We start from the raw sequence: 27,129 nt of genomic DNA, 5'->3' as shown, positions 1-27,129 counted from the left end.
TCTTGTACGCCAAATCCTATCCCCCCAAAAAAAAAACAAAGAAACATCATTACGAGATCTAGAAGTGCCCCTTCTAGCCTCTCGCTTGCAAGCCGCAATTTTTTTTATTGCTAGCACGAACTTCTCATGCCGAGGGACCCGCCCCCCACCCGATCTCGACACACCTCCTTAGATTTTCTCTCCCCTCTCCCCGATGGATGCCACATCCGCGCATCTACTTGTCTGTCTGCGTACGATGTAATGCCATTCTTATCTGTTTTTGGGCCTTTTTCTCTTTTTCCTGTTTGATAAGAAACTCAAACGTACACACAAATGACACAGCTGCGGCTGTACTGTTTACACGTACAGTATCCCCATTCATAGAACGCCTTTGTATAAATACGACGATTTTATTAGCTCTTGGCCAATTGATTCGTCTTCTTGTTGGTCTTCACTTCTTCGTGGGGGCAGAGCAGAACGAGAAGATGAAAATAAAAAACGTTTTGCGTTATGGGTCTGTTGTTTGTTTGATTTTCTCCTTTGTGGCGTCGCAAGATATCGTACTTGGACGCGTACTCTCCATCTCCAAGAAGCCGGACCCTGATAATGCTGCGGTCACTGCTCGATGGCTGGTCTCTCAGAACTCCTGGGGTGTCTTGAAGTACTCTCTCTCCTTCTCTTTCTCTCTCCCTGAGTTTTATTTGCGTTTCTTTCCCCTGGAGGGCATCTCAATTGATATAATGAACTGGGTATTGGGCGTTTGTTGTTGATGTTCTTTGTAGGAATTTCCGCTCCTATTTCTGATTTTCTAGTTAATTATTGTTCAAATCTCAGACGGTTGCTTATTGTCGATGTGCTGGTTATATAAAGCCAAAGCTTCAATGTGAATTGTTTGAACTTTGAAGTTAATAGTAGGAAGTTGTAATTTATCATGAAAAGGAATGAGAAACATGGGTTTACAAGTGCATTTCTTGGGCTTATTGAACCATGCTCTCCCCTTTTCAATTTTTTTTTACTGTTTGTAGTCTTTTTTTCCTCAAAGGGTCCTTTTACTGATATGGTGAATTCCCATTTACTTGTTACAACTTGTATGTGGGGTATTGTTTTTTCCAAATGAATAATCTGCAAATTCCAAAGAGTTTTGACAAGTTCTTTTTTGCTATGATCAATATGCTTTAAGATTCTACTAATGTCTAATACAACTGATTTAAAAATTTTATGGCTTGTTATTCTAGAAATTGCTGATATTAAACAAGTGATCATGAAATGAAAGAGAGAGACAATGCTTTGTTTTGATGTTTTTCCTTGTTTGTTTTGCTGGTAGCCTTAGGTCTTATTTTTGGGATGTGTTATTTGTTGCACATAGCTTCTGCTATCCTTGGTTGGGTTTTTGGGGGAGGCTTTAATGTGGTGAGCTTTCTTCCTAGTGAGAAAATGGGGGATGTAGGGTTACTTTCGAATATGAAGGATTTTGATTGGTTTATTACGGATTGTTAGTTAAAGAGCCTTCCCTTGACTAATGCTTTATTTTCTAGGCCCCCCCCTAAGGGGGGAGGGGGTGGGGGAGGTGTGTGGGGGTACTAGTTTTTTAGATAGGTTCCTGTTTTCAAGTGAATTTAGTGATGAGTTTTCTAACCTTTCTCAAGGGGTCTCATCTAGGGCTAGTGTCAAATCGTTCCCTGTTTTGTTAGAGTCTAGCAAGATCAAATGGGCATCCACTTCGTTTAGGTTTGAAAAAAAATGTAGCTTTGTTATAATTCCTTTCAGTATTTGGCTACGAATGTTTGGAGTGAGAAGGTTGAGAAGGGATTAGGTTTATGAAATGACTATAATGTCTAAAGAGGAACTCAAAGAGTGGAATATTGAAGCTTATGGGTTATTGGGGCTAAGAAACATAACATTTTAGGAGAGCTTGGATTTGTTGGATAGGAAAGAAATGGGAGGTTTTTTTTTTTTTTTTGGAGCATATTAAGATAGAGAGGGTGTTGCTTGTAAATGAGTAAGAGCAGGATATTTTTAGGGAAATGTGAGGTTGGGGCAAAAGAGGAAATTTTTAATGGGTTAAGGAAGGTAATTTTAATTTGAAAATTTTTCATAGATTGGCTAATGGTATGAGGAGAAATAATATGATTAGGAATTGGAACTGAGAGGAGGTGGCTTTAATGATTCTTGTTTCTGTTTGATATATGAGCAGATTACATATTTTTTGTGCCCATTTGTTAATTGAGGAGGATATTTGTAGACCTATGTGTGAGGGGTTGGAGTGGATTTATATTTGTATAGATTAAATGTGATGGCTGGAATGGATGAGGAAAATGAGGTCAAGGTGATTCTGTTTAGGATGGATATGGATAAGGCTTGAGGTTTGGGCTTAGTATGGCTTTCTTTTACGATTGCTGGGATGTGGCTGAGGGAGACTTAATGAAGATTTTCAATAATTTCAATTTTTGTGGGATTTTGGGATAGATTATTAACACAACCTTCATCACATTGGTGCCTAGTATCAACTATCAAGTCTATTAAAGTTGCATTGGCTTATTAGTCTAGTGACTAGTGTGTGTACTATCATTGCAAAGGTGCTAGCTAATAGGCTGAATCTTGTGATAGGAGAGACTATTTGAAGGCTCAAAGTGGCCTTTTTGGGAATAGGCAGATTGTGGATGCTATTTAGTAGCAAATGAGGTTGTTGAGGATGGTCATAGAAGGAGAAAGAAGGGAGTTGTTTTTAAAATTGACTTTGAAAAAGCTTATAAACGAGTAAGTTGGAATTTTCTTGATAAGATCTTTATGAGGCGGGTTTTTGGTGAAAGGTGGTGGGTTTGGATGAGGTGGCGATTATCTAATGTTTCTTTCTAATCATTATTAATGGAGAAACTCAATCACGGTTTAGGGCTTAGAGTGAAGTTAGGCAAAGGCATCCTCTTTCTCCTTTTTTGATTGTTCTTGTGGCAAATGTCCTAAGTAGATTGGTTCAAATGGATGTAGATAGATGTTTGATGAGAGGAAATGGGGTGGGGAATGAGTGGGTTGTGGTGTCCCATCTCTAGTTTGTAGATGATACTATTTTTTATTTGAAGACCAAGGAGATGTTTTAAATGTGCTTACTGTCCTGCACTATATGTGAGGTTTTTTTATTTATTTATTAAATATATAAATAAATTTGGGGAAGAGTGGATAGCTTGTATTAATTTGAGTGTGCCTAGATCTTGGGAGTTGTCCTCTTTAGTTGTGTTTGGTATTCTCTTTAGTTGTGTTTGGTATTCTCTTTAGTTGTGTTTGGTATTCTTGATTGGCCTCTGGCTTATTTTGAGGAGTACCTTTGAGTGGTGACTCTAGGTCACTTGGGTTTTGGGATCCTATGATGGAGAAGGTGTTCAACTAGACCTGACAAAACATTTTGGATAATCCATGGAGGATTAGGTGGATTATCGGGTAAGGAAATTGCAATTCATATCCGACTCAATTAAGTAGCGGATTTTAATGGCAGTTTGGACCAAATAATCCATGGCGGATGGTGGATAATTTGTCATTCCCATTCCAAGTATAATTTTTTTACTATTCAATGAACAATTTATTTTGTAACATGATAACTGAAGTTAACAACAAATCATAAAATTTTATATATATATATATATATATATTTTAAGATCATGAATTTAAGGCTTTTGTTTTGATCATGAGAATTGGGTATTTGGGCTTGAGTTTAAGCGGGGATGTGGGATAGACATAGAGGCGCATATAGCAGTGCTAGTGCGAGAGTTGGGAGTGTAGTGTTGGGCCTTGGCCAATTGGGCTTATACTGACTGGTTAATGCCTAATAAGCATTGACATATGAAATTATCTGTGGATTTGGACATTAGTTGTTAACAAATTGACGGATATCTATCGGATAAAACGTGAAATCCGCCAACAGACTCGTTTAAGGGCAAATAAAAATTTTTAAAAACATATCCGACTCATTTAATGTGCAGATTGGTTATGAGTTAGTTTAAGTGGGTGGGATTTGGTTTGGATAACATATTTTTATCCATTTTGCCAGGTATAGGTCCATGAGGTTGGATGGGTGAAAACAAGGGGCAAAATTGGTTTGATGCGGTTTGGTTTTAGCAAACATCGATGATCGAACCGAACTTACCAGTTTTCAAAATTCAAACCGAAACTGAACTGCAAACTGTCTGTTCAGAGGAATAACAAACCCATTCGTTATTTAGTTGGTTCGGTTTATCCATCAGTTTTTTTAATAATATTTTAATTTTAAAAATTTTTTTGACTTCAATATGGACTCTTCACGTTTCAAATACGGAGGGTATAAAAAAAAGCCCATCAATGGACATGGATTTGGGCTTGAGCCCAAGTGTGCTGACATAAAGGGTGGGGATGGGTTTTTATAGGAGGGAGAGGGCTCTTTCTTTTGCAATGAAATGGGAGAAGGCAACACATCTGTAGGTGCAGGACTGCAAGGTGAGTAAGTGCTCTGCTGCTCTCCATCCCATGTTGGAAAAACCAAATACATGGAAGCCATCTCAAGTGTATAAAATGAAAAAGCACCTTTAGAAAGTCTGTGGGAAGCCATCTTTCAGTGTTGTTCCCTCTTTATTTCCCATACTAAATTTCTATTGGGTAGGGGTCGCATTTGCTTTTGGAAAGCTTTGGTTGCGAATGTTGTTTTGTCCATCTCTTTTCCTTGCCTATTTTGTTTGAGCTCAGGATAGGATGGATCTATTTCTTCTTTTATTGTGGAGCCGGGTGGTACTTTACTTTCTTCAGATTTTCACTTTAGGAGATCCTTGAATGATGGGGAGATGGAGGAGTTATCCTCTTTGTTAGTCTTGTTGAATAATTGTTGAGACTCTTTAGAAGCTGATGCTCTTGGTCTTTGGATCCCTCAGGGTTTTATTCCTGCAATTTTTTTGTGAGTTTTTGACTAGCTATGGTTTTTCTTTTCCTCTCTATAAAACTATTGGAAGGCCAAAGTGCTCTCTAAAATCAAAGCTTTTCTCTGGTTCGTTGTGCTTAATAGGATCAATACCAATAACTTGTTACAGATTAGGATACCGTTAGAGGCTCTCTCTCCAGATGTATGTGTGCTTTGATTTAAATGCCCTGAAACTGCTCCGCTTTTTTCTTGCATTGTGACTTCGCCTGGAGGATTTTTGGAACAAGCTATTTACTCACTTTGGGGAATGTTGGGCTTGTCTAGAGACAATGGAGGAGTTTTTGGCAATTCATTTTGTCAGTTTTAGTTGGAAAGGGAAGATAAAGAGTTATTGAATTGTGCCCTATTTGCTGTATTTTGGGGTCTGTGGATGGAAGGAAACGCATATATTTTTTTAGGGAATCATTTTTTGTTGATTTGGGAGTAGATTCACTATTTGGCTTCTCTTTGCTGTGTGGATAATGGGAACTTCAGGGTGAATGTGCTTTTCAGATATTCAGCGCGATTGGCTTTCCTTGTTGAATTGATAGGCCGTGATGATTATTTTGGGTTGTTTCTAGTGTGTTTTTTGTTTATCCCTTTTTATTTTTTTCTAATGTAACCCAGAGTTTTGAAAGGAGATGTCTTATTCTCCTTTTTTTACATTCCTATTCTATCAATGAACTTCTTTGTTATAAAAAAATCTATTTCTTGTTTCATTTTGTAATTCCATAGGGGTGACTGGAAATATTGAGAAAGTGATGAGAGATTTCCTGTGGTCTAGGGTTGGGGGAAAGAAAGGATAGTTAGTTGGGAGATTTTTTGTTGGTCTAAACAGGATGGGGTGTTGGGTCTTGGAAAGTTGGTTTCCAAGAACACCACTTTAATTGATAAATGGCTTTAGCATTTTCCTTTAGATGAGCCTTCCTTTTGGCTGAAAGCTATTATAATTAAGCTTGGTTTGCAAGGAAATGGGTGGGATGCTAATTTGGTGCCATGTTCTCGTGATAGTCCTTGTATGGGTATTTCACATATATATCCTCCTCTTTTTATTCCTTGTACTAATTTATTGTTGGTAATGTGTACTCGATTCTGTTTTGAAAAGACATTTGAGTGGGTTATTCTACACTTTGCACTTCCTTTCCTCATTTGCATAGACTGTCCTTATTGCATATTGAATCTATTTCTCCATTCATTATTTCTAAGGGGGATGAATTCTCTTGGTATTTCACTTTTGTAAGTCTCCTAATGATAGAGAGGTGTTGGAGCTCACCTCCTTATTAAGTCTGTTGGAGTGTAGCATGCCTTCCTCTAGGAAAGACTACTGATCATGGATTCTTGTTCTTCAGTGTGTCCTCTTGCAAGTCTTTTATTGAGCATTTGACCCACATAAGCATGTCCTTCTCGCTTCATTGATTTGGAAGGCCAAAGTCCCTTAAAAGATAAAGGTTATGTTTGGTTTGCAAAATAGCTATTCCTTGGAATAAGATGGAATATAGTGAAAATTTTTGGAATGTAGGTAATACCTATTCCTTATACCTTATTATTTCATTCAACATGTAATAAGAAAGGAATAGACATTCCCATGGTGAAATTTGGGAATAGTTATTTCTTATTTATTCCTTATGTACTCAAAAAAAAGTTTCACATTGTTATTTGGTTTATGGTATCAACATAATTTTTTGTATAACTAATTGTAACTAACCTCTTATATCTAATCAATTTTTAGGTTTAGGCATTCTATGAACTGAATGTAACCAAAAGCTTTTATTTGGCTAGTTGTTCTTAATATAACACTAATCTATTGCAGAGTAAGGGGCCTTTTAATAAACTCCTGATGTAAGTTCTCTATGTTTTTTCAGTTCAGAATTTGTTTCTCACTTGGTCCTTCTTTGCTCCTTAAATCCTTTTCATGGAGGCTGTGGAGTAGTTTATTTTACCTATGTGGAGAGAGTTGGCCATGTCCAGAGTTGGTGGAGGGTTAATTAGATGTCTCATTTTTAGGCTTTTGAAGGGATAAAGAAGGCCTTGTGGAGGTGCACAATTTTTTGCTGTTTTTAAGGAATGTAGTTGGAGTGAGGTGTACATATATTCTCGGGACAGAGGATGTCTTCAATCTTCACCTATGCTTTGGGGAAGGATTCAGTATTTGGCCTTGCTGTGGGCTTTCGCAGCCAGGATGTTTCTAAGGTTTCTCTTTTTTGAACTTATTGCATGACCGGCGAGCAGTGCTGTTTTGATATTTTTTGTTTCCTGTTCTTATATATTCTTAGGAGAATTTATTATGCATCTTTTTATACTTTCTATTCTCTGTATAAAATCTCTTATTTTTCAAGCTTAAATGTTTAGTATTGATGCTTTATGAAAAAATAAGCAGCCTCGTTAAATGTTTTCTTATTATTTTTTGTTTTTTGTTGTCATGCGATATATGTGATGATATTTTTCTGTAAAATGTTCTAGCCATGGTACTAAACAGTCCGTATCGGCTGTTACATAATGGAATGGGATGTGACCAAGAGCATTGTAGGGTGAAATATCGGGTGCAACAAAATTCAGAGTGTAACAGACCGTTACACACCATTATGCACTGTAATGTCCGTTACAGTTCCGTTGTGGCTCCGTAACATACACTACAGGATGTTATGCATGGCAGTTGGCTGATAAGGGTTTTTTTTTTTTACCCATTTTCCTCCATTCCCTTGACTTGTTTCTTCTTTCTAAGCCTCTGAAGCACTTTTCTATCATTTCTGTGCTGGTTTTGTGAATAAAAAACTCAATTTGAAGTTCGAATCAAGATTTTGAAGGATTGGGCTCTCTAGAAAGTCCAAATTCAGATCTGTTTGGCAGCAGTAAAAGCTTTCTCTTGTTTTTTATGTTTGGTTTCTCCAACCAAAATAATTTCACTTTTTCCTAGGTTAACTTTCAAGCTTGGAGCCACCTCAAACCCTGTCAAGGCACATCTCAGATTCAAAATGTGGAGAGGGTCATCCTCACAAAATGTGATAGTGTCATATGCGAGTAAGAGATGTGTGACCTCCATCAACATTTCATGCCTGCCAACTCTTAGGCCTTTGATTAGCCCTTCTCTGGTAGCTTTTTTCAACATGAGGCTCAGCACCCATCACTACAATGAACAAAAAGGGGGATAGGGGGGTCCCTTTGTCTCAGTCCTCTAGGGGAGCAAAAGAAATTGGTAGGGCACTCATTGACTAACACTGAGAAACTTGGCATGTTGATGTGATGAGTGATCCAACTACACCAAAGCTCCCCAAAGCCCATTTTCTAAGAGTATAGAGAAGAAAATTCCATTTAACGTGATCAAAAGCTTTCTCCATATCAAGTTTGCTCACCACCCCATTTTTCTTTTCCCTTCGATAAGTATCCACCACCTCGTTAGCTATGAGGGCTGCATCATTGATTTGTCTTTCCACCACAAAGGTGTGTTGATGTTGCCCATTGACTTCCCTAGTGGCTTTTTTTTTACTTCGTAGCAAGGACTTTAGCATAGGATCTTATAGATACTTACCACCAAGCTAATTGGACGACAGTCCTTAATGTTGGTTGCCCTGATTTTCTTCAGGATTAGGGTAAGGAAAGTGGAATTGATGCTGCTCACAAATCGATCCAATCTAAAGATTTCCTCACAAGTGTTAATTAAAGTCCTGCTTGAGCTCGCCCCAATTTTACGGGAAGAATGATAAGGAGAATCCATCTGGTCCTAGTGCTTTGTATCATTGTATTCTCTTAAGGCATGGTGGATTTCTGCTCCTCAAAAGGTCTCTTAAGCCACTCTGTGGTGGAGGGGCTGGTGTATTTGAAGTCAATGCCGTCCACTACTTGTCTCCAGCTTTCGGATTCACAGTAAAGAGCTTTATAAAAGTTGCAGATTCCCCTTTTTGATTTCTTCTTCCTTAGTTAAGGTGTTCTCCCAAATTTCAATGTTGGAAATGGTGTTTAGTTTGCGATGGGCACTTGCAGTTAGTGGAAAAATCTGGTATTCCCTTCTCCCTTCTAGAGCCATAAGGCTCTATGTTTCTGCCTCCAGGAGATTTCTTTGAGGATATGCCTCGGTTAGCTCCTTCTTCAACAAAACTTTTTTATCCCTTTCATCGGTATTGAGCCTTTCTCTTAGATTTTGCTCATCAAGGATCTTGATGTCGTTAATAATATTGGTCTTCTTCATTTGAATTCCCAAAATTTGCTTTTATTTTAGACTTTGAGTTTCTCTTTCAATCCCTTCATTTTTGAAGCTAGCACAAAGGTAGCTTTCCCCTTAGCATGGACCACCAGAGCTTAATTGGGTCCCTGAAGCCATTATGCTTTTAAGTTTCTAACCACATCTTTTCAAAGCAGAATGGGGTTGGTGCCATTTGATTCCACCTGTGTCAATGAGGATAGGGAAGTGATCCAATGTGGGCCTGGGAAGGAGCTCCTGAGTGGTTTTGGTAAAGTGTGTATCCCAATTCACTGAGATAAGGAATCAATAATGCTTGAGAAGGAAGGCGAGTCTCTAGAGTTGAACCAAGTGAAAGCACCACCAATGAGAGGAAGATCAATGAGGGCATTCACATTGGTGAAGTCTAGGAACTCCCTCGTGCAGCTGTTCTCTGCTCCACTTCCACTTCCACTTCTTTCATGGGGGTACAACACCATGTTGAAGTCTCCTCCAATAACCCAAGGTGCATCTGATCGGCTTTTAATCTCCAAGAGCTCAATCCAAAACAAATGTCTATGAGGTCCCTTGCCTGCGCCATAGACCCCAGTGAGAGCCCATAGAAAATTGTCATCCCGATTTTTAAACAAGCACAAGGGAGAGAAGGAGTTGATGGAATGATTGATCATCTCCAGCACATTATATTTCCACATAACGAGGATACCTCCTGCATTGCCCACAACACCAAGGGAGATCCAACCACAATTCTCCTCTCCCCAGAGATTACTAAAGATTGATCCATATTTTCCACTTCAGTTTCCTGTAAGCAGACAATGTCACCTCTCCATTCTTTAAGAAGGGGTTTGATTAGACTCCTTTTATCTTTGTCATCGAATCCCCTCACATTCCAAGAAATGAGTTTCCTTAATATGATTTAGTAGTAAAGACCCAACCACTGCTTGGCTCCACCAAACCTGTGCATCCACCCAATTGATCATAATTTACCGAACATTTCTGGCATTTCAGCTCCCTGTTTGTCTCCAGTTTCTTGTTAGTTGTTACTGCCTGTAGGTTTTTTGTAGCTAAGTTGTCCCTCCTCTTTTTCTTCTTCTCAGTCTCTTCAAATAATTTCAAAGCTTGGTGTTTAAAGCCATTGAAAGGCATGCTGATGGCTTTACTGATCATTTTCATTTTCCATAATGCCCACTCAGAGATCTGCTCCTTAAAAAGTGTGCTTTCCGGGTTTATTCCATTCAGCATTTCAAAGTTGGGAGTGTCCTGGGTATCAGCTGGACTGGGACTGGTTTGTAAGACCTGCAGGTGGTTTGAAGGAGCTGGAATTAAGGATAAATCAATGGCATCAGCCTGTGTAATTGGAGGCTTTGAATCTGGTTCCTTCTCAGAATCGCTAGAAGCAAAGACCTGAGAGTGGGGCTCAACCACAGGGTTTTTCTAGAAAATTGAAGTCCTCTCAGCTGACAAATAAAGGACCCTTGTGAGAAATAAAGGGACTGAAAGCATTTGGTTCAGTTGTTAGGGAAGTTTTAGAAGCAGGGAGGCCAAAGGGAAGAGCCCCCTCAAACAGAGTGCCTGTGTCCACCTTTAGTTCTTTCCCAAGCTAGACGAAGGAGGAGAAAAGTTTAGGTTTGCCCAGGCCTACGCTTTCTTCTCAACAACACACAAAAGATTGTGCAGAACCAGACAACTTCCCCACCCTGTGAATTTTTTGCGGCTGGTCAGCCTTTCAGATCAGTTTGCCGCAGCAAGGTGTCACGGTCCGACTATTTTCACACTCTTGTGAAGGGCCGTGCGGCTCTAGTTAAAGCACTCTTGTTTAACTAGCCAGCCTATCGTTTACCAACATTCATCCACGAAACACTTTCATTAGCATTCAATCAAATGGCAACGGAAACAGTAAGCATTCATGAAAGCCGTGGCAAGCAAGCAGTAAACATTGAAGTAAACGTAATTCATTAACAGCACCTCCGTTGACATTGTGTACTTAGTGAGGGAGGCAAGTAAGCTAAACACGTTGACAATAGCTAGTGAGTTTTACAATGACTGATGAACACTCACCCTCCCCTAAAGAGGTTTTTATGTAATTATCATTCTGACACTGGGAAATATCAAAGTGACCGAGGAGTCATACTGCCTTATTTGGCATACAAAGACACTACTAGCAGAAAATAACCCTACACTAGTATTTACATGATGGAAACCCATCCCAAGCACACGAGAAAAGCGGTCACAGGCAAGCATGATGCCCTAAACAAGCTTAGCTCATGACACAAGGGCAAGCGCAGTGGGTACAAGGCCGGGCTGTTGCTGGCCTCAACAAGGTCTCAGGGGCTGCAACAGAAGCTGAGGTCTTCAAAACTTCCCAGCTTGAGGAGGGGGACAAGGGTCTGGGTTGCTGCCTGGATTTGGGCTTCCAAAAAGAATGTGGAAGCAAGTGTTGGCCCAGTTCAGTTACAGCATCAGAGATTTTGTGCCACCCCTTCAAATCAAAATCCTCCAGGAAGAACAAATGCCTCCAGCCCCCACTTTTGGTTTCCAAAAGGGAGATGTACCTGCCATGCTTGTTTGATTTTAGGAGAAGCAACCAGGTTTTCTCCTTGTTCCATGTTTTGCGAAACCACGAGGTTGAGCGGGAGCCTCTTCTTGAGCTCCAGAAGTCTTCCCAAGCTCGAAGGAACCAAGCAAGCTCCTCCAAAAAATCCAGAAAGATGGATGCATGATAACCAAAAAATCTGTGAGTCTCAGGATTTCGTGTTCCTTCCCTTCAATAGCCAAGTTGAAGGTCTTCCTCTTGATCCACAGATTCCACTCTGAGAGCTTTGCGCCTACCATGGATGAAGGCAGGAAGTTGAGAGTGAGGGTGGAGAAACCCCCATAGTCAGGGAACAAAGGCCAAAGCTGCATACGAGAAAGGGTTCGCAGGGGGTTTCAGATATTTCCCTTTATAAATATGCAATTAAATATTTAATTTCATATTTTCATAAAATACGTAATTTATTACTAGTGACTATTAAGTATTAACTATTTCCTATTAAGTATTAACTACATAGTTGTTAGTACTTAGTAGTTTGTACTTGCTAGTTACTACTTTCTTGTCTGTCTTATTTAGGTAATTACTTATTACTAGTTACTAAAGACTAACTTTCTACTTTCTAGAGTTTCTATCTTCTACTCACTAAATACTAAGTTCTAAATTGAAGTTAGTACTTGCTAGCATTATAATTCATAATTTATTAATATTACTTAGTAGTTACTACTTACTAACTCACTACTTAATAACCTAGTAGTCTAGTACTTACTACTTAGCAATAAACTTGTTATGATGTTTGTTTTTCATTACATTTATGATTTCTTACCTTTATAATCAACTATAATTGAGAGAACTAACCAATAAGCACTTTTCTCGTTAACTACAAGTTGAAAATCATATTGACATTCAATAGTTGCAATTGCATAACTTGCATGTGAGTTTATTAAAATGTACTAAAATTTTTTTGAAACATTATTATATAAGGTTCTGGGGTCAAAACATGGGAATATGTGTGTTTCTCTTCAAGTTTGGCAATGCAAAAAATAAATTCACGGACGTGGTGAACGTTACCTGTAACATAACACCCGTGAGAGCCATTATTGTTACACGGGGACCATTACCATTATGCTGACCATTACTGTTATTTTAAACCATGGTTCTAGCATTGTTTTTTGTTCAATAGTATGTGACTTCTTACTCTAATGTGTTGGTTTGATTGTGTTAGAACGTAATTTTATCAATAATATGAATGAGTGACTTTTGAGTGCAATAAGTTTCATGGGGTAAGGGTAGCCACCCTTGATTGGTGCAACAAAAGTAAAGGATAGGACTGACAATGGCGAGGCTCCTTAGCCCATGTGTGCTAGAGTTGCCACAAAAAAAAAAAAAAAAAGCAAAAGCAAAAAAAAAAAAGGAAAAAGGAAAAGACTGAAAGGAAAACAAGTTCCATATTTGCTTATCTAGTCTCTTGTTGACGCAAGAGCAAACACGAGATAGAATAATTATCATAGCTAATCTAGTCCAATACTGTTCAATTCATTCTAGTTTTGTAAAACCTTAGCTTGCAAAACAAACACACCCTTAAGAATTCCTACTCTATTTCCAATTTCTTAGTTTTTATGATTTAAAACAAGCTCCATATTTGCTTATCTAGTCTCTTGTTGATGCAAGAGCAAACATGAGATAGAATAATTATCATAGCTAATCTAATCCAATACTATTCAATTCATTCGAGTTTTGTAAAACCTTAGCTTGCAAAACAAGCACACCCTTAAGAATTCCTACTTCATTTCCAATTTCTTAGTATTTTGATTTAATATCAGACTATACCTTGGCAAATGAATTTCCCCCACCCACCCCTCCCCCCCCTCTTCAACTCTCATTTTAATTGATGGGGTGTTTCCGCAAGATCTTAGAAGGGGTTAATTGAAAGTGCATTATATAGAGCCAAGGCTTCAATGTGAATTTTTTTAGTAGCTGACTGTCGGAGGGGATAGTGAGGTTTGAACCTACCTACTCAAATGCAGTGTACGATGAGCCCATCGCCATTGGCTGTCGTCTATCTTCAATTTCAATGCCAAATATATAGAGTTAGAATGAGAGTTAGCATTTAGAAAGATAGGTTTCCAAGTGTATGTATGTGAAAATCATCCCTCTCTCTCTCTCTCTCTCTCTCTCTTGCGCACGCGCACACGCGGATGCATGCATGACACATATACAGTCAGTCACATTTTCCTGCCAAGAGTGTTGTTCAAAGAATTTATGGTGATGCTTACCAGTTTAATTGATGGATCATTTGATAGTGTTTCATGTATTGATTTATTTTTTAGTGTTAGGGCCCTTGCACTTAACTCCAGTCAGCTAATATGCCGTTAATGGAAGTGAATTTTTTTTGAAAAAAAACTCTGTTTTATGTTTAACTACACCATGCAATGTTCTTGTGTTCAAATATCAATACAAAAAGGAAGGTGGTGTGACTTGTGAAGGCAGTAACAAGCATTGAGCATTTGAAAGTGGATATCTTTAAGCAAAATACTATTTTACCTGTATCAAAACTGCTGCTGTTAAAGGGAAATATTCTCTAGAAATGTAAGATAGGTGCCAAAACCTTTTGAGGGATTTTTTTTTTGGTACCATGAGTATAAAATAAGATTACCTATAAGAGACTATACGTTATACAACTATATCTCATCCTGGAAACTTAATAGTTTGCTCCTTTTCTTCATCGATGTGCTCATGTTGCTAGTTTGGTACAGTTCCCTCTTACACTGCATTTTAATTCTTGTTTGCTTTTCCCAGTCTTTTAGAACTTGTGCAAATCTTAAACTGTAATGAGCTATTTCTGCTATGAAGCTTGAATGTGGTTGAAGTAGAAGCTGATGTGATTATTTTATTTTTACAGCACCATCTCAATGGAATTGGGAGGCTCACCCTTTGGGTAAGGTTCTCCTGCTTCTTTACTTTAAGTTTTCCGTATTTTTTGTAGTGCTGATGTTCGAATGATTCATAACTCAATTGCTTTATTTGGAAATCAGTTTAACATAGGCATAAATGTGTTACATTCTAGGAGTTGTATGCTGCAAATGAGATATATGAGTGTGGAAATGACTTCTATAAGTTATTGTATTGGTAATCCATGTGAATTGACCAAATGCAAGCTTATCTTATACTTTTCTAAAATCTGGAGTGGTTTAAAATGTGATGGCCGATGAGATACAACTTAGTTGTAAAAAGTAAAAATAAAAATGGAGGACTTCTTGACACTTGAGGAGTATCCCTTGGGAATTAGCCTTAAATATTCGAATTTCTTTGTATTCTCTCTTAGAGGTTATTTATGTCTTTTAGTATTATTATTATTATGATTAAGTGTTTAGTATTTTATTAGTGAGAGTTAGTTAGGGTATTATTGTCATTAGATTGTATTTAATTTGTTTTATAAATATGGGGAGAGACCTATCTTCAAGTTAGGTCATTCTTTTTAATCAAAATCTCAACATGGTATTAGAGCATGATCCAACCTAAACCCTATTATACTCAGCCGTTGCCGGAAAAACCATTCCCTTCGCAGTCCTTCTCAGATCTACCTCCACCCCTCATTATTTCACAAAACCAACCATATACCCAAACATAGAACCCTTTGAAGCCTAACCCCACAAAATCCATTGCCGGAAAAGTACCTACGTGCCGCCACATGTCGGCCAATTGCCAGCAGTGCCGCCCCGTGTCATCCAATTGCCAGCAGTGCCGACCCCACGCTCTGGTGTGTGAGTGAGGTTCCAGCCTTTTTTTTTTTTTTTTCGTCCGCCATTTTCTGATTCCTTCTTGTTGGGCATGTTTTTTGCTATAAAATCCAACCGTTTTTGACCATGCACGTGCGGTACTCCATTAATTTCTGTTTGGGGTTTGTGAAGGCTTCTTTGTGAGTTTCTTGGAGCAGTGGCAGTGTACGTATGTCTAGTTGTGATGCTGTGGCAGTGCTATATCAGTCGGTGAGTCATTCACCTCGTCCATGGTTGTGTTGGTGCTTCATATTGTTTGTGATTGTCCCGATTAGTTTTGATTGTTCTTCTTGTTTGACGTTGGCGTGGCTGAAAGTTTGTGAGTGTTGGGATGGAGTCTGTGAATCCCAAAAAATCTGTTTCCTACATCGCTGCCATAGATAATGACTCCAAAGTTAGATGGAAAGAACTATGTTTAATGGTCAAAATTTGTTTGGGTTTGTTTAGCAAGATTAGGATAATCTGACCACTTGCTCCAATCTGATCCTTCTGATGAGAAGAGAAAAAAAGTGTGGGTTCAATAAGATGCCTAGATTGTTGCCCTCTTATGGAATTCGATGGAGCCACAGATTGCACGGATGTGTATGTATCTAGGTACGGGCAAGGAGATTTGGGATTATGTCAAGTTTCTATACTCTAGTAACATTACACGTATGTATGATTTATCCTAGGACTACTTTTAGTTACAGCAAGGAGATAGGAGTATTGCAGATTATTTTGGAGATATGAAGCGTATTCATGAGGAGCTTAACGTCGTGCAACCTATAACTGCTGATGTTCGTGAGATGTAGAAGTAGAGGGAGCAGATGACGGTCCTTTGGGTTCTAGCGGGCTTGAGACCCGAGTTTGAGGCAATCTGGTCCTAGATACTTAGTAATGCTGAGCTGCCATCATTTTCCAATGTTTATTCTCGTGCCCTTCATGCTTCCTTTAGCACGCATTCTTCTAATCTTGCATTTGGCTCTGAGAGGATAGCTTTTGTTATACAGGGTGATTCTAGTTCTCCACCAATGCAGCCAACACTGACTTTACACCTTTTAGGACAGCCAATGCAGCCACCGCCGACTCCTTACCTTTGGGGCCGAGTGGGGGGCAGCGTATTGTATCCATGTTAGAGGAAGAGTATTTCAAGTTCCAGCAATATCAAGCATCACAACTAGCTTCTTTTCCCATTGCATCTCTTGCCCAAACTGGTAATCCCACAATATGCTTGTCATCTAGTACTTCTCGTCCTAGTCCTTGGGTCATAGACTTCGCTGCCATTGATCATATCACACGTATACCTAGCTTCTTCCCCGCTCTTCAATATCTTGCATATTTACCTTGTGTTACTCTTGCTGATGGATCCACCACTGCAGTCAAGGGAATTGGGACTATAAATCCCACTTCTTCTATTTCTCTTCCTTCGATTTTGTATATTCCAAAATTTCATTTTAATGTTATGTCCATTAGCCAGATTTCTAAATCCATAAATTGTTTAGTGACATTCTTCCTTTATTTTATGGTTATTCAGGATTTGAAGACGAGGAAGACGATTGCCTGAGAGCATAAAGCTAGTGGACTCTATCACTTTACTCCATTCTTTTTTCTAATTCGCTTTTATTTTCTCTCTCCCTCTTATATTTGGGGGTGTCCTTTGTTCATCAACCAACTCCTAGGGTGGATAAGTTGGATCCTCGTGCTATAAAATGTGTCTTTCTGGGCTACTCATATACTCAAAAGAGATATCGTTGTTATTGTCCTGTGCTGCATCGCTCCTTTGTTTCTGTTGATGTTAGATTTTTTACGTCTACACCAGTGACACCTAGTCCTTGACATAGTAGTTGCCTAGGCGCGAGGCGCAAAAAGGCGTGGAGGCTAGCGCCTCATGCCATGTGAGGCGAGGCGACCTGTAAGAGGCGCAGTGAGGCGGCGTAGTGAGGCGAGATGAGGCGGCGTAGTGAGGCGCGCCTTGAAAAATTTGAGTCTGTTAAATGAAAGAAATAGCCAGAGCCAAAGCCGTAGCCCTTATTTGACTCGAACAAACAGGAGCCCTAGCCCTCTTCGGCCCTTCGAAGCCCCACTACCCTTCGCAACTTTGTCTTGCACATTCAAACCAGCAAGAGCCTTCGCGAGCCTTTGAACCAGCAGCATGAGTTCGTCTGCAAGCCTTCGAACCATCTAGAAGCCTTCGCGAGCTTGTCTTTGAGCCTTCGAACCAACACCGTGAGTTCGTCTTCGACATTTCGAACCAGCACGAGTCACATGACCCTTTGCGACTTCGTCTTCCACATTTCGAACCAGCAAGAGCCTTCGCAAGTTCGTCTGCGAGCCTTCAAAGCAGCCGTGAGTTCGTCACGTCGTCTTCGACATTTCGAACTAGCAGCGAGCTCGTCTTCTTTTTCTTCTTCTTCTTCTTCTTCTTCTTTCTGCTGCCTGTTTGCATTTTGCTTATGTCACATGAGGGTGATGGTGGATTTTGGACACATAACCCCACAAATCAACGGATCACAATGGATTTCAAGCTTCTACCATCTTCTTAGGATTGGATTTCGGATACAACTTGCTTTGAAGAATGAACCCCCCCCCCCCCCCCCCCCCCCAAAAAAAAAAAAAAGAATTTTCAAAAAGGTTAATGTTTAAATAATTCTTATATGATCAAAATTTCTATACCACTCATTAAAATAATATATATTCACACTCCCCATAGTATTTTCAAGAAAGTTTTGATATATCAAATGTGACAATTTAAACTTAATTTTGATATTAAATTTTATGAGTATTATTTTAAATCATTAGAATCACTTTGATACAAATTCAAGTCGTGATTATTGTATAGTCAAATCGTCAATTATAATTATTGCTGCTAAAATTTATCTAAGAGAATTTGGATCAATTATAATATTGATTGCATGCGAAAATTAATAGAGAAATGACTTAAGGGGCGCAAGTTGTACTTCGGAGAATCGCTTCAATGCTTAAATCAGGGAAATCTTTTAAACCAATGTCTCTCCCATGCAAACTATATTTTATTGTACTCTTTTCTTTTATACTTTGAAATCTTTTATTGTATTCTTTTCCTTTGATGTTGAACTATGTTGAATCGCCCTAACAATTTTATTAAATTTTCAATTTTGTTATTGAATGTTTTGGCATTTTAAATTCTAATATTACTAGATATTCATATGTTCATATATCAATTACCCCAAATAGGTATTTTACACTATTTTAATAATTGTGCGCCTTCGCCTCGCGCCTTGGCTTCAAATACCCTTTGCTCCTCGGCTCGCCTTGCGCCTTTGACTACTATAGTTCTTGAGTACTTCTGAGCTTAATGAGTCTCTTCCTTTGCCTAATTTTCCTGATTTTACTTTGCTGTCCTTGCCTAACCAACCATTTGAGTCTCCATGTAGTGCGAGTCCTTCTCATCGTCTTGATCATCCTAATTTACAAGTGTATTCATGACTGTGGCGCCAAGGAAGAGAGTCTCCTCTAGCTCTACTACCATGCCTTTGGTTTCCTCTTCTGATGATCATATTCCCCATGAATGTTGATCCTCCCATTGCTATTTTGGAAAGGTAAAAGCACATGTACTCAACATCCCATTTCCAACTATGTTTGTTATGACTTCTTATCACCTTCTTATTAATGTTTTTTCACTGCTTATCATCTACTGTCCTTCCTAAATCTTTTTCAGAAGCCTTAGCCCCATGGTTTTAAATAAAGGCCGCGACCGTTACGTAACACCGTTACGTAAAGGTTTTTTGGGTTACTGATACCGTTACACACCGCGAAATCGGTGGGAAGAAAAATCACGGCCGTAGCGGCCGTTACGGACCGCGACCGTTACGTAAAGGCCGCTACGGCCATTACGTAACCGCTACAGGACTGTTACACCAAAAAATATTTTATTTTTTACTTTTTTTTCTCACTTTTTCTCTCTCTTTCATATATCATTCTCAATATACCAAGTCGCAAGAGGGGGAAAAGATTATAATGAGGATGACAATGATGCAAAATTTACTATTTCTTTAAATCATGGTTTTAAATCGCGGTAGCGGGTAGCGTAACGTAACGGTAACAGGTGTAACGGGAAGCGGGAGTAGCGGGTGTTACATAACGGGAAGCGGGTGTAACGGCCGTGAATTTTTTTGAAGCACGCACAACCTTGTGCATATTAGCGTACTTGCATGTTTTAAGCTTTTGGCCATTCTTAGAAAGGGTTTTAGTGTATTTTGAACCCTTTAGTTCGAGTAACTAAGTTATTTAGTAAGGGCAACAAGTTTACATTTTTTTAAACCATCATTGATAAAAAATTACGTGTGTGTGCGTATTTATACATCTCATTGTTCTTATCTGTGATAAATTCTTATGTGTGCTAAATGAATTAACAAAATAAAATACATTATACACTCCATTAATCTATTAGACACATAAGACATACGAATAATATAAATATAAAATAGTTAGAAAAGAAAAAAGGTTGAAGTTGAAAAATAAAGAACATAAATATCACATTACTAATATTATTATAAAAAAAATCCTAACAAGTTAGTATTTTGAAATTGTTAATTAATGCATCTATTGTGAGTATTTAAAGAAAAAGTAAATTTTGTATCATTGTCATCCTCATTATAATTTTTCCCCCTCTTGCCATTTGGTATATTGAGAATGATATATGAAAGAGAGAGAAAAAGTGAGAAGAAAAAATAAAAAATAAATTTTTTTTTTGGTGTAACAGTCCTGTAGCGGTTACGTAACGGCTGTAGCGGCCTTTACGTAACGGTTGCGGTCCGTAACGGCCGCTACGGCCGTGATTTTTCTTCCTACCGATTTCGCGGTGTGTAACGGTATCGGTAACCCAAAAAACCTTTACGTAACGGCGTTACGTAACGGTCGCGGCCTTTATTTAAAACCATGCTTTAAATACTCACAATAGATGCATTAATTAACAATTTCAAAACACTAACTTGTTAGGAAATTTTTTTTTTAATAATATTAGTAATGTGATATTTATGTTCTTTATTTTTCAACTTCAACCTTCTTTCTTTTCTAGCTATTTTATATTTATATTATTCGTATGTCTTATGTGTCTAATAGATTAATGGAGTGTATAATGTATTTTATTTTATTAATTCATTTAGCACACATAAGAATTTATCACAGATAAGAACAATGAGAAGTATAAATACGCGCACACATGTAATTTTCTATCAATGATGGTTTAAAACAAATGTAAACTTGTTGCCCTTACCAAATAACTTAGTTACTCGAACTAAAGGGTCCAAAATACACTAAAACCCTTTCTAAGAATGGCTAAAAGTTTAAAACATGCAAGTACGCTAATATGCACAAGGTTGTGCGTGCTTCAAAAAAATTCACGGCCGTTACACCCGCTTCCTGTTATGTAACATCCGCTACTCCTGCTTCCCGTTACACCCGTTACCGTTACGTTACGCTACCCGCTACCGCGATTTAAAACCATGCTTAGCCCACTCAAGGTGAAGGAATGCTATGGACCTACGGTTGAAGAGATGAATTCTTTACATGAAAATGGCACTTGGGACTTGGTAACCCTTCCTCCTGACAAATCTGTAGTTGGTTGTTGCTAGGTGTACACTGTGAAAGTCAACCCTGATGGTTCTGTGGCTCGTCTAAAGGTCCGTCTTGTTGCTAAGGGATATACTCAAGTGTATTGTCTATATTATTCTGATACTTTTTCGTTGGTTTCCAAACTTACATTAGTACGTTTGGTCATCTCCTTGGTTGCTACTTGCCATTGACCTCTGCATTAGTTGGATGTGAAGAATGTCTTCTTGCATGGTGATTTTAAGGAAGAGGTTTATTTGGAGCAATCACCTGGGTTTGTTGCGCTGGGGAGTTAGGCTTAGTTTGTCGGCTCAAGAAGGCTCTATATGTTTAAAGCAGTCTCCCAGAGCATGGTTTGGTTGTTTCAATGTTGTAGTACTTGAGTTTGGTCTTCGACGGTGTGCAGTGGATCATTCTGTGTTTTATCGTCATATTTCATCGGGTAGGATCCTTCTTGTTGTTTATGTGGATGATATTGTTATTACAGGTGATGATAATAAAGGTATTCAGAGTCTCAAACTTTTTTTACAGACTAAGTTTCAAACAAAAGATTTAAGACCGTTGAAATATTTCTTGGTATATAAGTATCTAGATCTCGTATAGGAACTATTTTGTTATAGAGAAAGTATGTTCTTGATTTGTTGGATGGAACTAAATTATTGGGATCTAAACCAGTTGATACACCCATGGATCCTAACAACAAGTTAGTGTCGAATATAGATAATTTTCTAACTAATCCTGGACAATACTAAAGACTCGTTGGAAAGTTGAATTATCTCATAGTCATTCAACTGGATATATCTTTTGCAACAAATGTTGTGAGTCAATTTCTAGATTCTCCGAGGACAAGTCATTGGGATGCAATAATTCGCATCTTGAGATATCTCAAAGGTGCACCTTGTATGGGCCTTTTATATCGTGATCAGGATCACACTTATATCTATGGATATATAGATGCAGATTGGGCTGAGTCATCTTCTGACTAGAGATCCACAACTAGGTACTGTATCTTGCTTGGTGTAATTTGGTTTCTTGGAAGAGTAAGATACAAACCGTGGTGGTCAGGTCAAGTGCTAAATCAAAATATAGTGCTATGGCTCACACTACTTGTAAACTTGTGTGGTTGAAGAATATGTTAGAAGAATTGGGTTTTTCGTGTTCTCAGCTATGAAGTTGATGTGTGACAATCAAGTTGCTCTTCATATTAACTCCAACCTGGTCTTTCATGAGGGGATGAAGCGCATTGAAGTTGATTGCCACTTTGTTTGGGAGAGACTCTTGCAAAAGCTCATTACTACCGCTTATGTGAAGTTTGATATGCAGCTTGCTGATTTGTTTACCAAAGCATTGAGGGGGTACTCATGTAAAATTTATTTGTAACATGCTAGAAGCATATGAAATTTATGCTCCAGCTTGAGGGGGAGTGTTAGAGGTTATTTATGTCTTTTCGTATTATTATTATTATTATTATTGTATGTTAGTATGTTACTTAGTGAGATTTAGGGTATTCTTGTCATTAGAAACGCATTTAATTTGTATTATAAATAGAGGGAGAGACCTACCTTCAAGTTAGGTCATTCTTTTTAATCAAAATCTCAACACCTCTCAAAGTACAGGGCAGGCGTCCGGCAAACACTTCAGGTCTTAGGCATGATTTGTGCTGATATTTGTTCCTCATTCTTGAATCTGCACTTTCTCCCTAGAGAATATGATACCAAATAGAGTACTTGGTGAAACAAAAATTGTGTCAGTAACAAGTGGGATGGACATGAGTTTGATTGATACTTTTTCTCCCTCCCAAACATTTTTTTTTTTTTTTTTGTATTTTTTACTTTAAAAAAAAAAAAAAATAATGTATGGTTTTGTTACATACTAATGATTGTTCTTGTAGATTGTTATCAAGTTTAGAGCCAGTTGGTCATGATTCATTTAGAGCCAGCAGTTTATAAGTTAGTTTTTTCTCTGCTGGTCAAAATGGAAAGGAGATAAAACTAGAGATGAGTCTAATTAGAATAATAACCTGTAAACGTTATATGAGGTTGAGATTAGATACATGAAGATAAATATTTTCAACTTATTCATTCTTCTGCCAGAGCTCTCTCTCTCTCTCTCTCTCTCTCTCTCTCTCTCTCATGTGTATATTTTCACTTTCTCCTTTTGTTTTAGTTTTCAAATTTCAAATTTTGTTTGGGGAAATTTAAATTTAGTCATACTTGTACATAAAGCTTTCCCTTGCAATACAATGAAAATGCTTGCCCCTTATATTTTGTAGACCTTGTCTCATTATTCTATGCTTATTTTTCCCTTTGCTGTTTCTCACCCTACACAATAATCTAAATGCAATGCAGGAATGTAGTTTCATTTAGTGATGGGTTACCAGACAAAGGTTTTGGTATTCCATACTTTTATTTGACAACTCTCGATCCAACTGCTAGAAATGCATTGAAAGATCAAAGGTCTTCATTGACAATTAGTGAATACCCTATTGGAACTTGTGGCAAGATAGACCCTGAGAACCCTACTTGTGCAAAACTTACACTTACTGGAAAGGTGTGTTGCAACTTTATCCCTTCTTTTTAAAAACAGTACCATTTCTTTGTGAACCATCTTTGTTACTTTCCAATTTGCACTGCTAGCATTTATTTTTTGAAAATCTTATAAAATTCCAATTACTTGTTTTTTGAATTAGTAGTTACACGACTTTAATATCTATGTTCAATTGTTCACAGTTTTGATCAAATTGAGCATTCTGCACTCACTCAAATAATTTATCAATGTAACTGCATTTGAGGATTAATAATAATCAGTGTGTTTATGCCATTATTGCCATATATGTACACTTTCGATGATTTGGACCTCGACTAAAGAAAAATTAATTTGAATTTCCAAAATCTGAATATGAGGCATCAATAGTCACACACACTCAGTGACACCCCTGCCTTGGTGCTGGAAAAAGAAAAGAAAAGAATCCTGATTTTCAAAATCCGAATGTGGGGGAGTATGTCACTGGCATCCACGCCCCATAATCTAGTTTTCATGGGTGGGGGTGTCAGTGAGATGACTCCTCCACCCTATGATATTATATTTATGTAATTTATTTTATGTATATGAAATAAACGGTATATGTGTCATAAAATATTAATTATAAGATTATAATCAACTATGGAATGATTCACAAATTTCACTTGGCACACTGTCCCCCCCCCCCCCCCCCTCTCTCTCCCACAACAACTTTTTTTCCCTAGCTCCATCACTGCTTGTTTACATGCTTGCATATGCATCCATAGACATAACTATATGTGCGCATGTGCATGCACAAATATCAACAAATGCTCACGCTCACGCATATTACTACACGTGTACAAATGCATGTGCATGCACATCTATACACATGCTTGCACTTGTGTATTGCACATGTGAATGCCTTGGCACACATATGATTATGCATAGACACACTCATGCATATGCACGCTTGAACACGTGTGCTTAGTCGTAAACTAAATTGCAAAATACAAAACCTCAAATGAGAACGTCGTCATAAATTTATGCCCCATTTAATTCATAATCCCAATATTGACAGTTAAGCAAATCCTTGCTTGTTTAGGCTTTTTTACGAAAGAATCTTTGGATGGCCATATAGATTTTTTTTCAATTGAACAGGTATCTAAAATTTATTGATTTATTTTTTTTTTGGAGTGGCTCTACCCCTATGCTACTACTGCAATGATGGCCCAAGCCATAATTTCTTGGGAATTCATCTTGACATATCCTAATCATGGTCATGATGCAAAATAGTAATCCAATGAGTCAATGACTGATTGCAACAAACTTATTTAACTTTGTGATTTTTGGTTGTTTATGCATCAAATGGGAGGTTTAGTCTACCAATCAAATAAAGGTGCTAAACTCAAGGCTCTCTTGGTTAAAATGTCATAGTAAGTCTTGGGGGCTACAACTTTCCATTTGAGATAATATCTTGGTATTTAAGTGGAGAAGGGTGACGGGCGGGCCCATTATCCCGGTAGATTAGTACAGCATCCAAAAGGCCTCTGACAACATCTTTTCCAAAAAAAAAAAATCAAATTCGGAGGTCAAATTTGGGCCAATTAGAATTCACTTATGAACATGGACGTGCATATGCTCGTGCTTACATCATGTGCATGCAGGTCATGCTCAAGCATAAAATAAACTACAAGCTACAAATTTCTAGTGAAAAACTTGTCACTAATTTTAAGCCCATTTATTTCCCGTTCTCTGAATTGAGTCCATCAAATGTTGGAGGTGATGATAATTTCTGGATTATTACAAATTAATTAGTGCATAGATATGATCTTATATTGGCATGTTTATATTATTAAATTTATATAATGAATTTGTTAATATATATAATTATTATGTGTGTGTGTGTGTGTGTATATAATAATAATAATAATAATAATAATAATAATAATAATAAGATGTAAATTTAATATTATGGAATGGGGAAGTCAAGGGACACTTCTATTAATATGGGGTTGGGGGAGTCATACATGTCACTGATATACCTACTGCATATTTGGATTTCCGGTATTTAAATACATACTTCCCCCATATTCCCCACAAAATCCAATTTCATTTTTTCTCATTACAAACACACATGGATTTTGAAAATTCAAATTCACTTTTTGAAGTGTGTATTAAAGTTGAATAATAGTGGATCATGAAGATCTGCATTTGTGCATACATGGTGAAACTATTAACACACCCATTGTAACTAGTTTTAATGTGCAATTATATTAGTAAATCGTTGAAAGACCCAATGTGGTCAATGGCTCCAGTTCTTCCAGCTGAGGACATTGGTGTGTCTAATGGTCAATTCAACTACTTGCTAATTCATCTTTCTGACCATATCATGAAGATATTTGACTTTTTACCTTAAATTTTGCTATTATTAATTTAAATCTAGCATTGTTGTAACAATTTGTTGCATCTGTAATGCCCTCTGGGATGCAATCTTAATAGCTGATCATTCAAAGATTCATTTTAAATTGGGAAAAAAATTCTTAATAATTAATATGATAAAAAGATACATAATAGTGAAATGATAATGTAGACAGATCCAGTGGTAGAATGGATACAAGTGAGTTTATGAAGAGGGATAACTGTTTAGTTATAAATCATTGGGAATGAACTAAAGAGCCATACTTGTCAAGAATGCACCACTCAAGATATTTGAACTGTAACTGGGGTAGATTTGTCTATATATAAAACAATTGGATGGTGTAATAATAATAATGTTGATGATGATGATGAACAATTGCCTTATCCGCTGACTTTGGATGTTAATTGACTGCAGCTTGGTTGAGTATAACAAAAATTGAACCTCTGCATGTTTTTGTGTTATGATAAATTCTTTCACTATGGTATTTCAGCTGAAGCTGGTTGATGGAAACTCTAAGGAAGCAGAATTTGCGCAAACTGCATTGTTTTCAAAGCATCCTGAGATGAAGGGTAAGAACACGAATTCTTCATTTCAGTAGCAGAGCTCCTCTTTGTTGGTAGCATGAAATTGTTGCCCATGTCTTTGGACCCTGTTTCATTTCCATGGCTTTTGTTACTAACAGTATCAATCTTCTCTCTCTTTCTCTCTCTTGCTTTGGATGATTGGCAGACTGGCCCAAGGATCATGACTTCAAGATCTTCAAATTAGAAATTGAGGATATATTTTTGATTGATTGGTTCGGTGGTCCTAAACCTCTTACTCCGGATCAGTACCTGCATCCCAAAATGTGAGTATTAGAAGAGTGATACTTGGTCGCAGTAACTGTTATAGCAGCCCCTTCCTCACCACCCCCAAAATGAGCGCAATTCCAGAACTGTCCACTCTACATCAGAATGAGTTTCTTTTTTTAATAAAAATTATACTATGTGCATGTTTCATTTCTTCTGACACATTTCTTCTTCTTCTTCTTCTTCTTCTTCTTCTTCTTCTTCTTCTCCTTCTCCTTCTTCTTCCCCCCTCAACCTATAGGTACAAAACCACTTTCATTTTGTGAAGGACTCGGTCTTTATTGCTTTCATGTGTTGATGTGTATGATGTGGAATGTAAACTTGTCAATTGTAAACATGATTCCTTTGTAAATAAAATGATAAGCTGTGTTTGATATGTACTGTAAAATAATGAAGTTCCCGCTTACTATTTCATAAA

General features: G+C 37.7%; 1 protein-coding gene across 1 annotated transcript; it reads left to right on the top strand.

Annotated features, from left to right (window-relative positions):
* Positions 1-27,129, top strand: LOC131168224 (uncharacterized). Its single transcript, XM_058127516.1, has 6 exons — positions 1-640; positions 14,498-14,533; positions 23,291-23,492; positions 26,354-26,432; positions 26,593-26,710; positions 26,953-27,129. Exons 1-6 carry the CDS (start codon positions 198-200, stop codon positions 26,975-26,977), a joined length of 903 nt encoding a protein of 300 aa, XP_057983499.1. The 5' UTR covers positions 1-197; the 3' UTR covers positions 26,978-27,129.

Source organism: Malania oleifera, chromosome 11, assembly GCF_029873635.1.
Source record: "Malania oleifera isolate guangnan ecotype guangnan chromosome 11, ASM2987363v1, whole genome shotgun sequence".
In the NCBI taxonomy this organism is placed as follows: domain Eukaryota; kingdom Viridiplantae; phylum Streptophyta; class Magnoliopsida; order Santalales; family Ximeniaceae; genus Malania; species Malania oleifera.
This window is presented reverse-complemented; position numbering and strand designations above follow the sequence as displayed.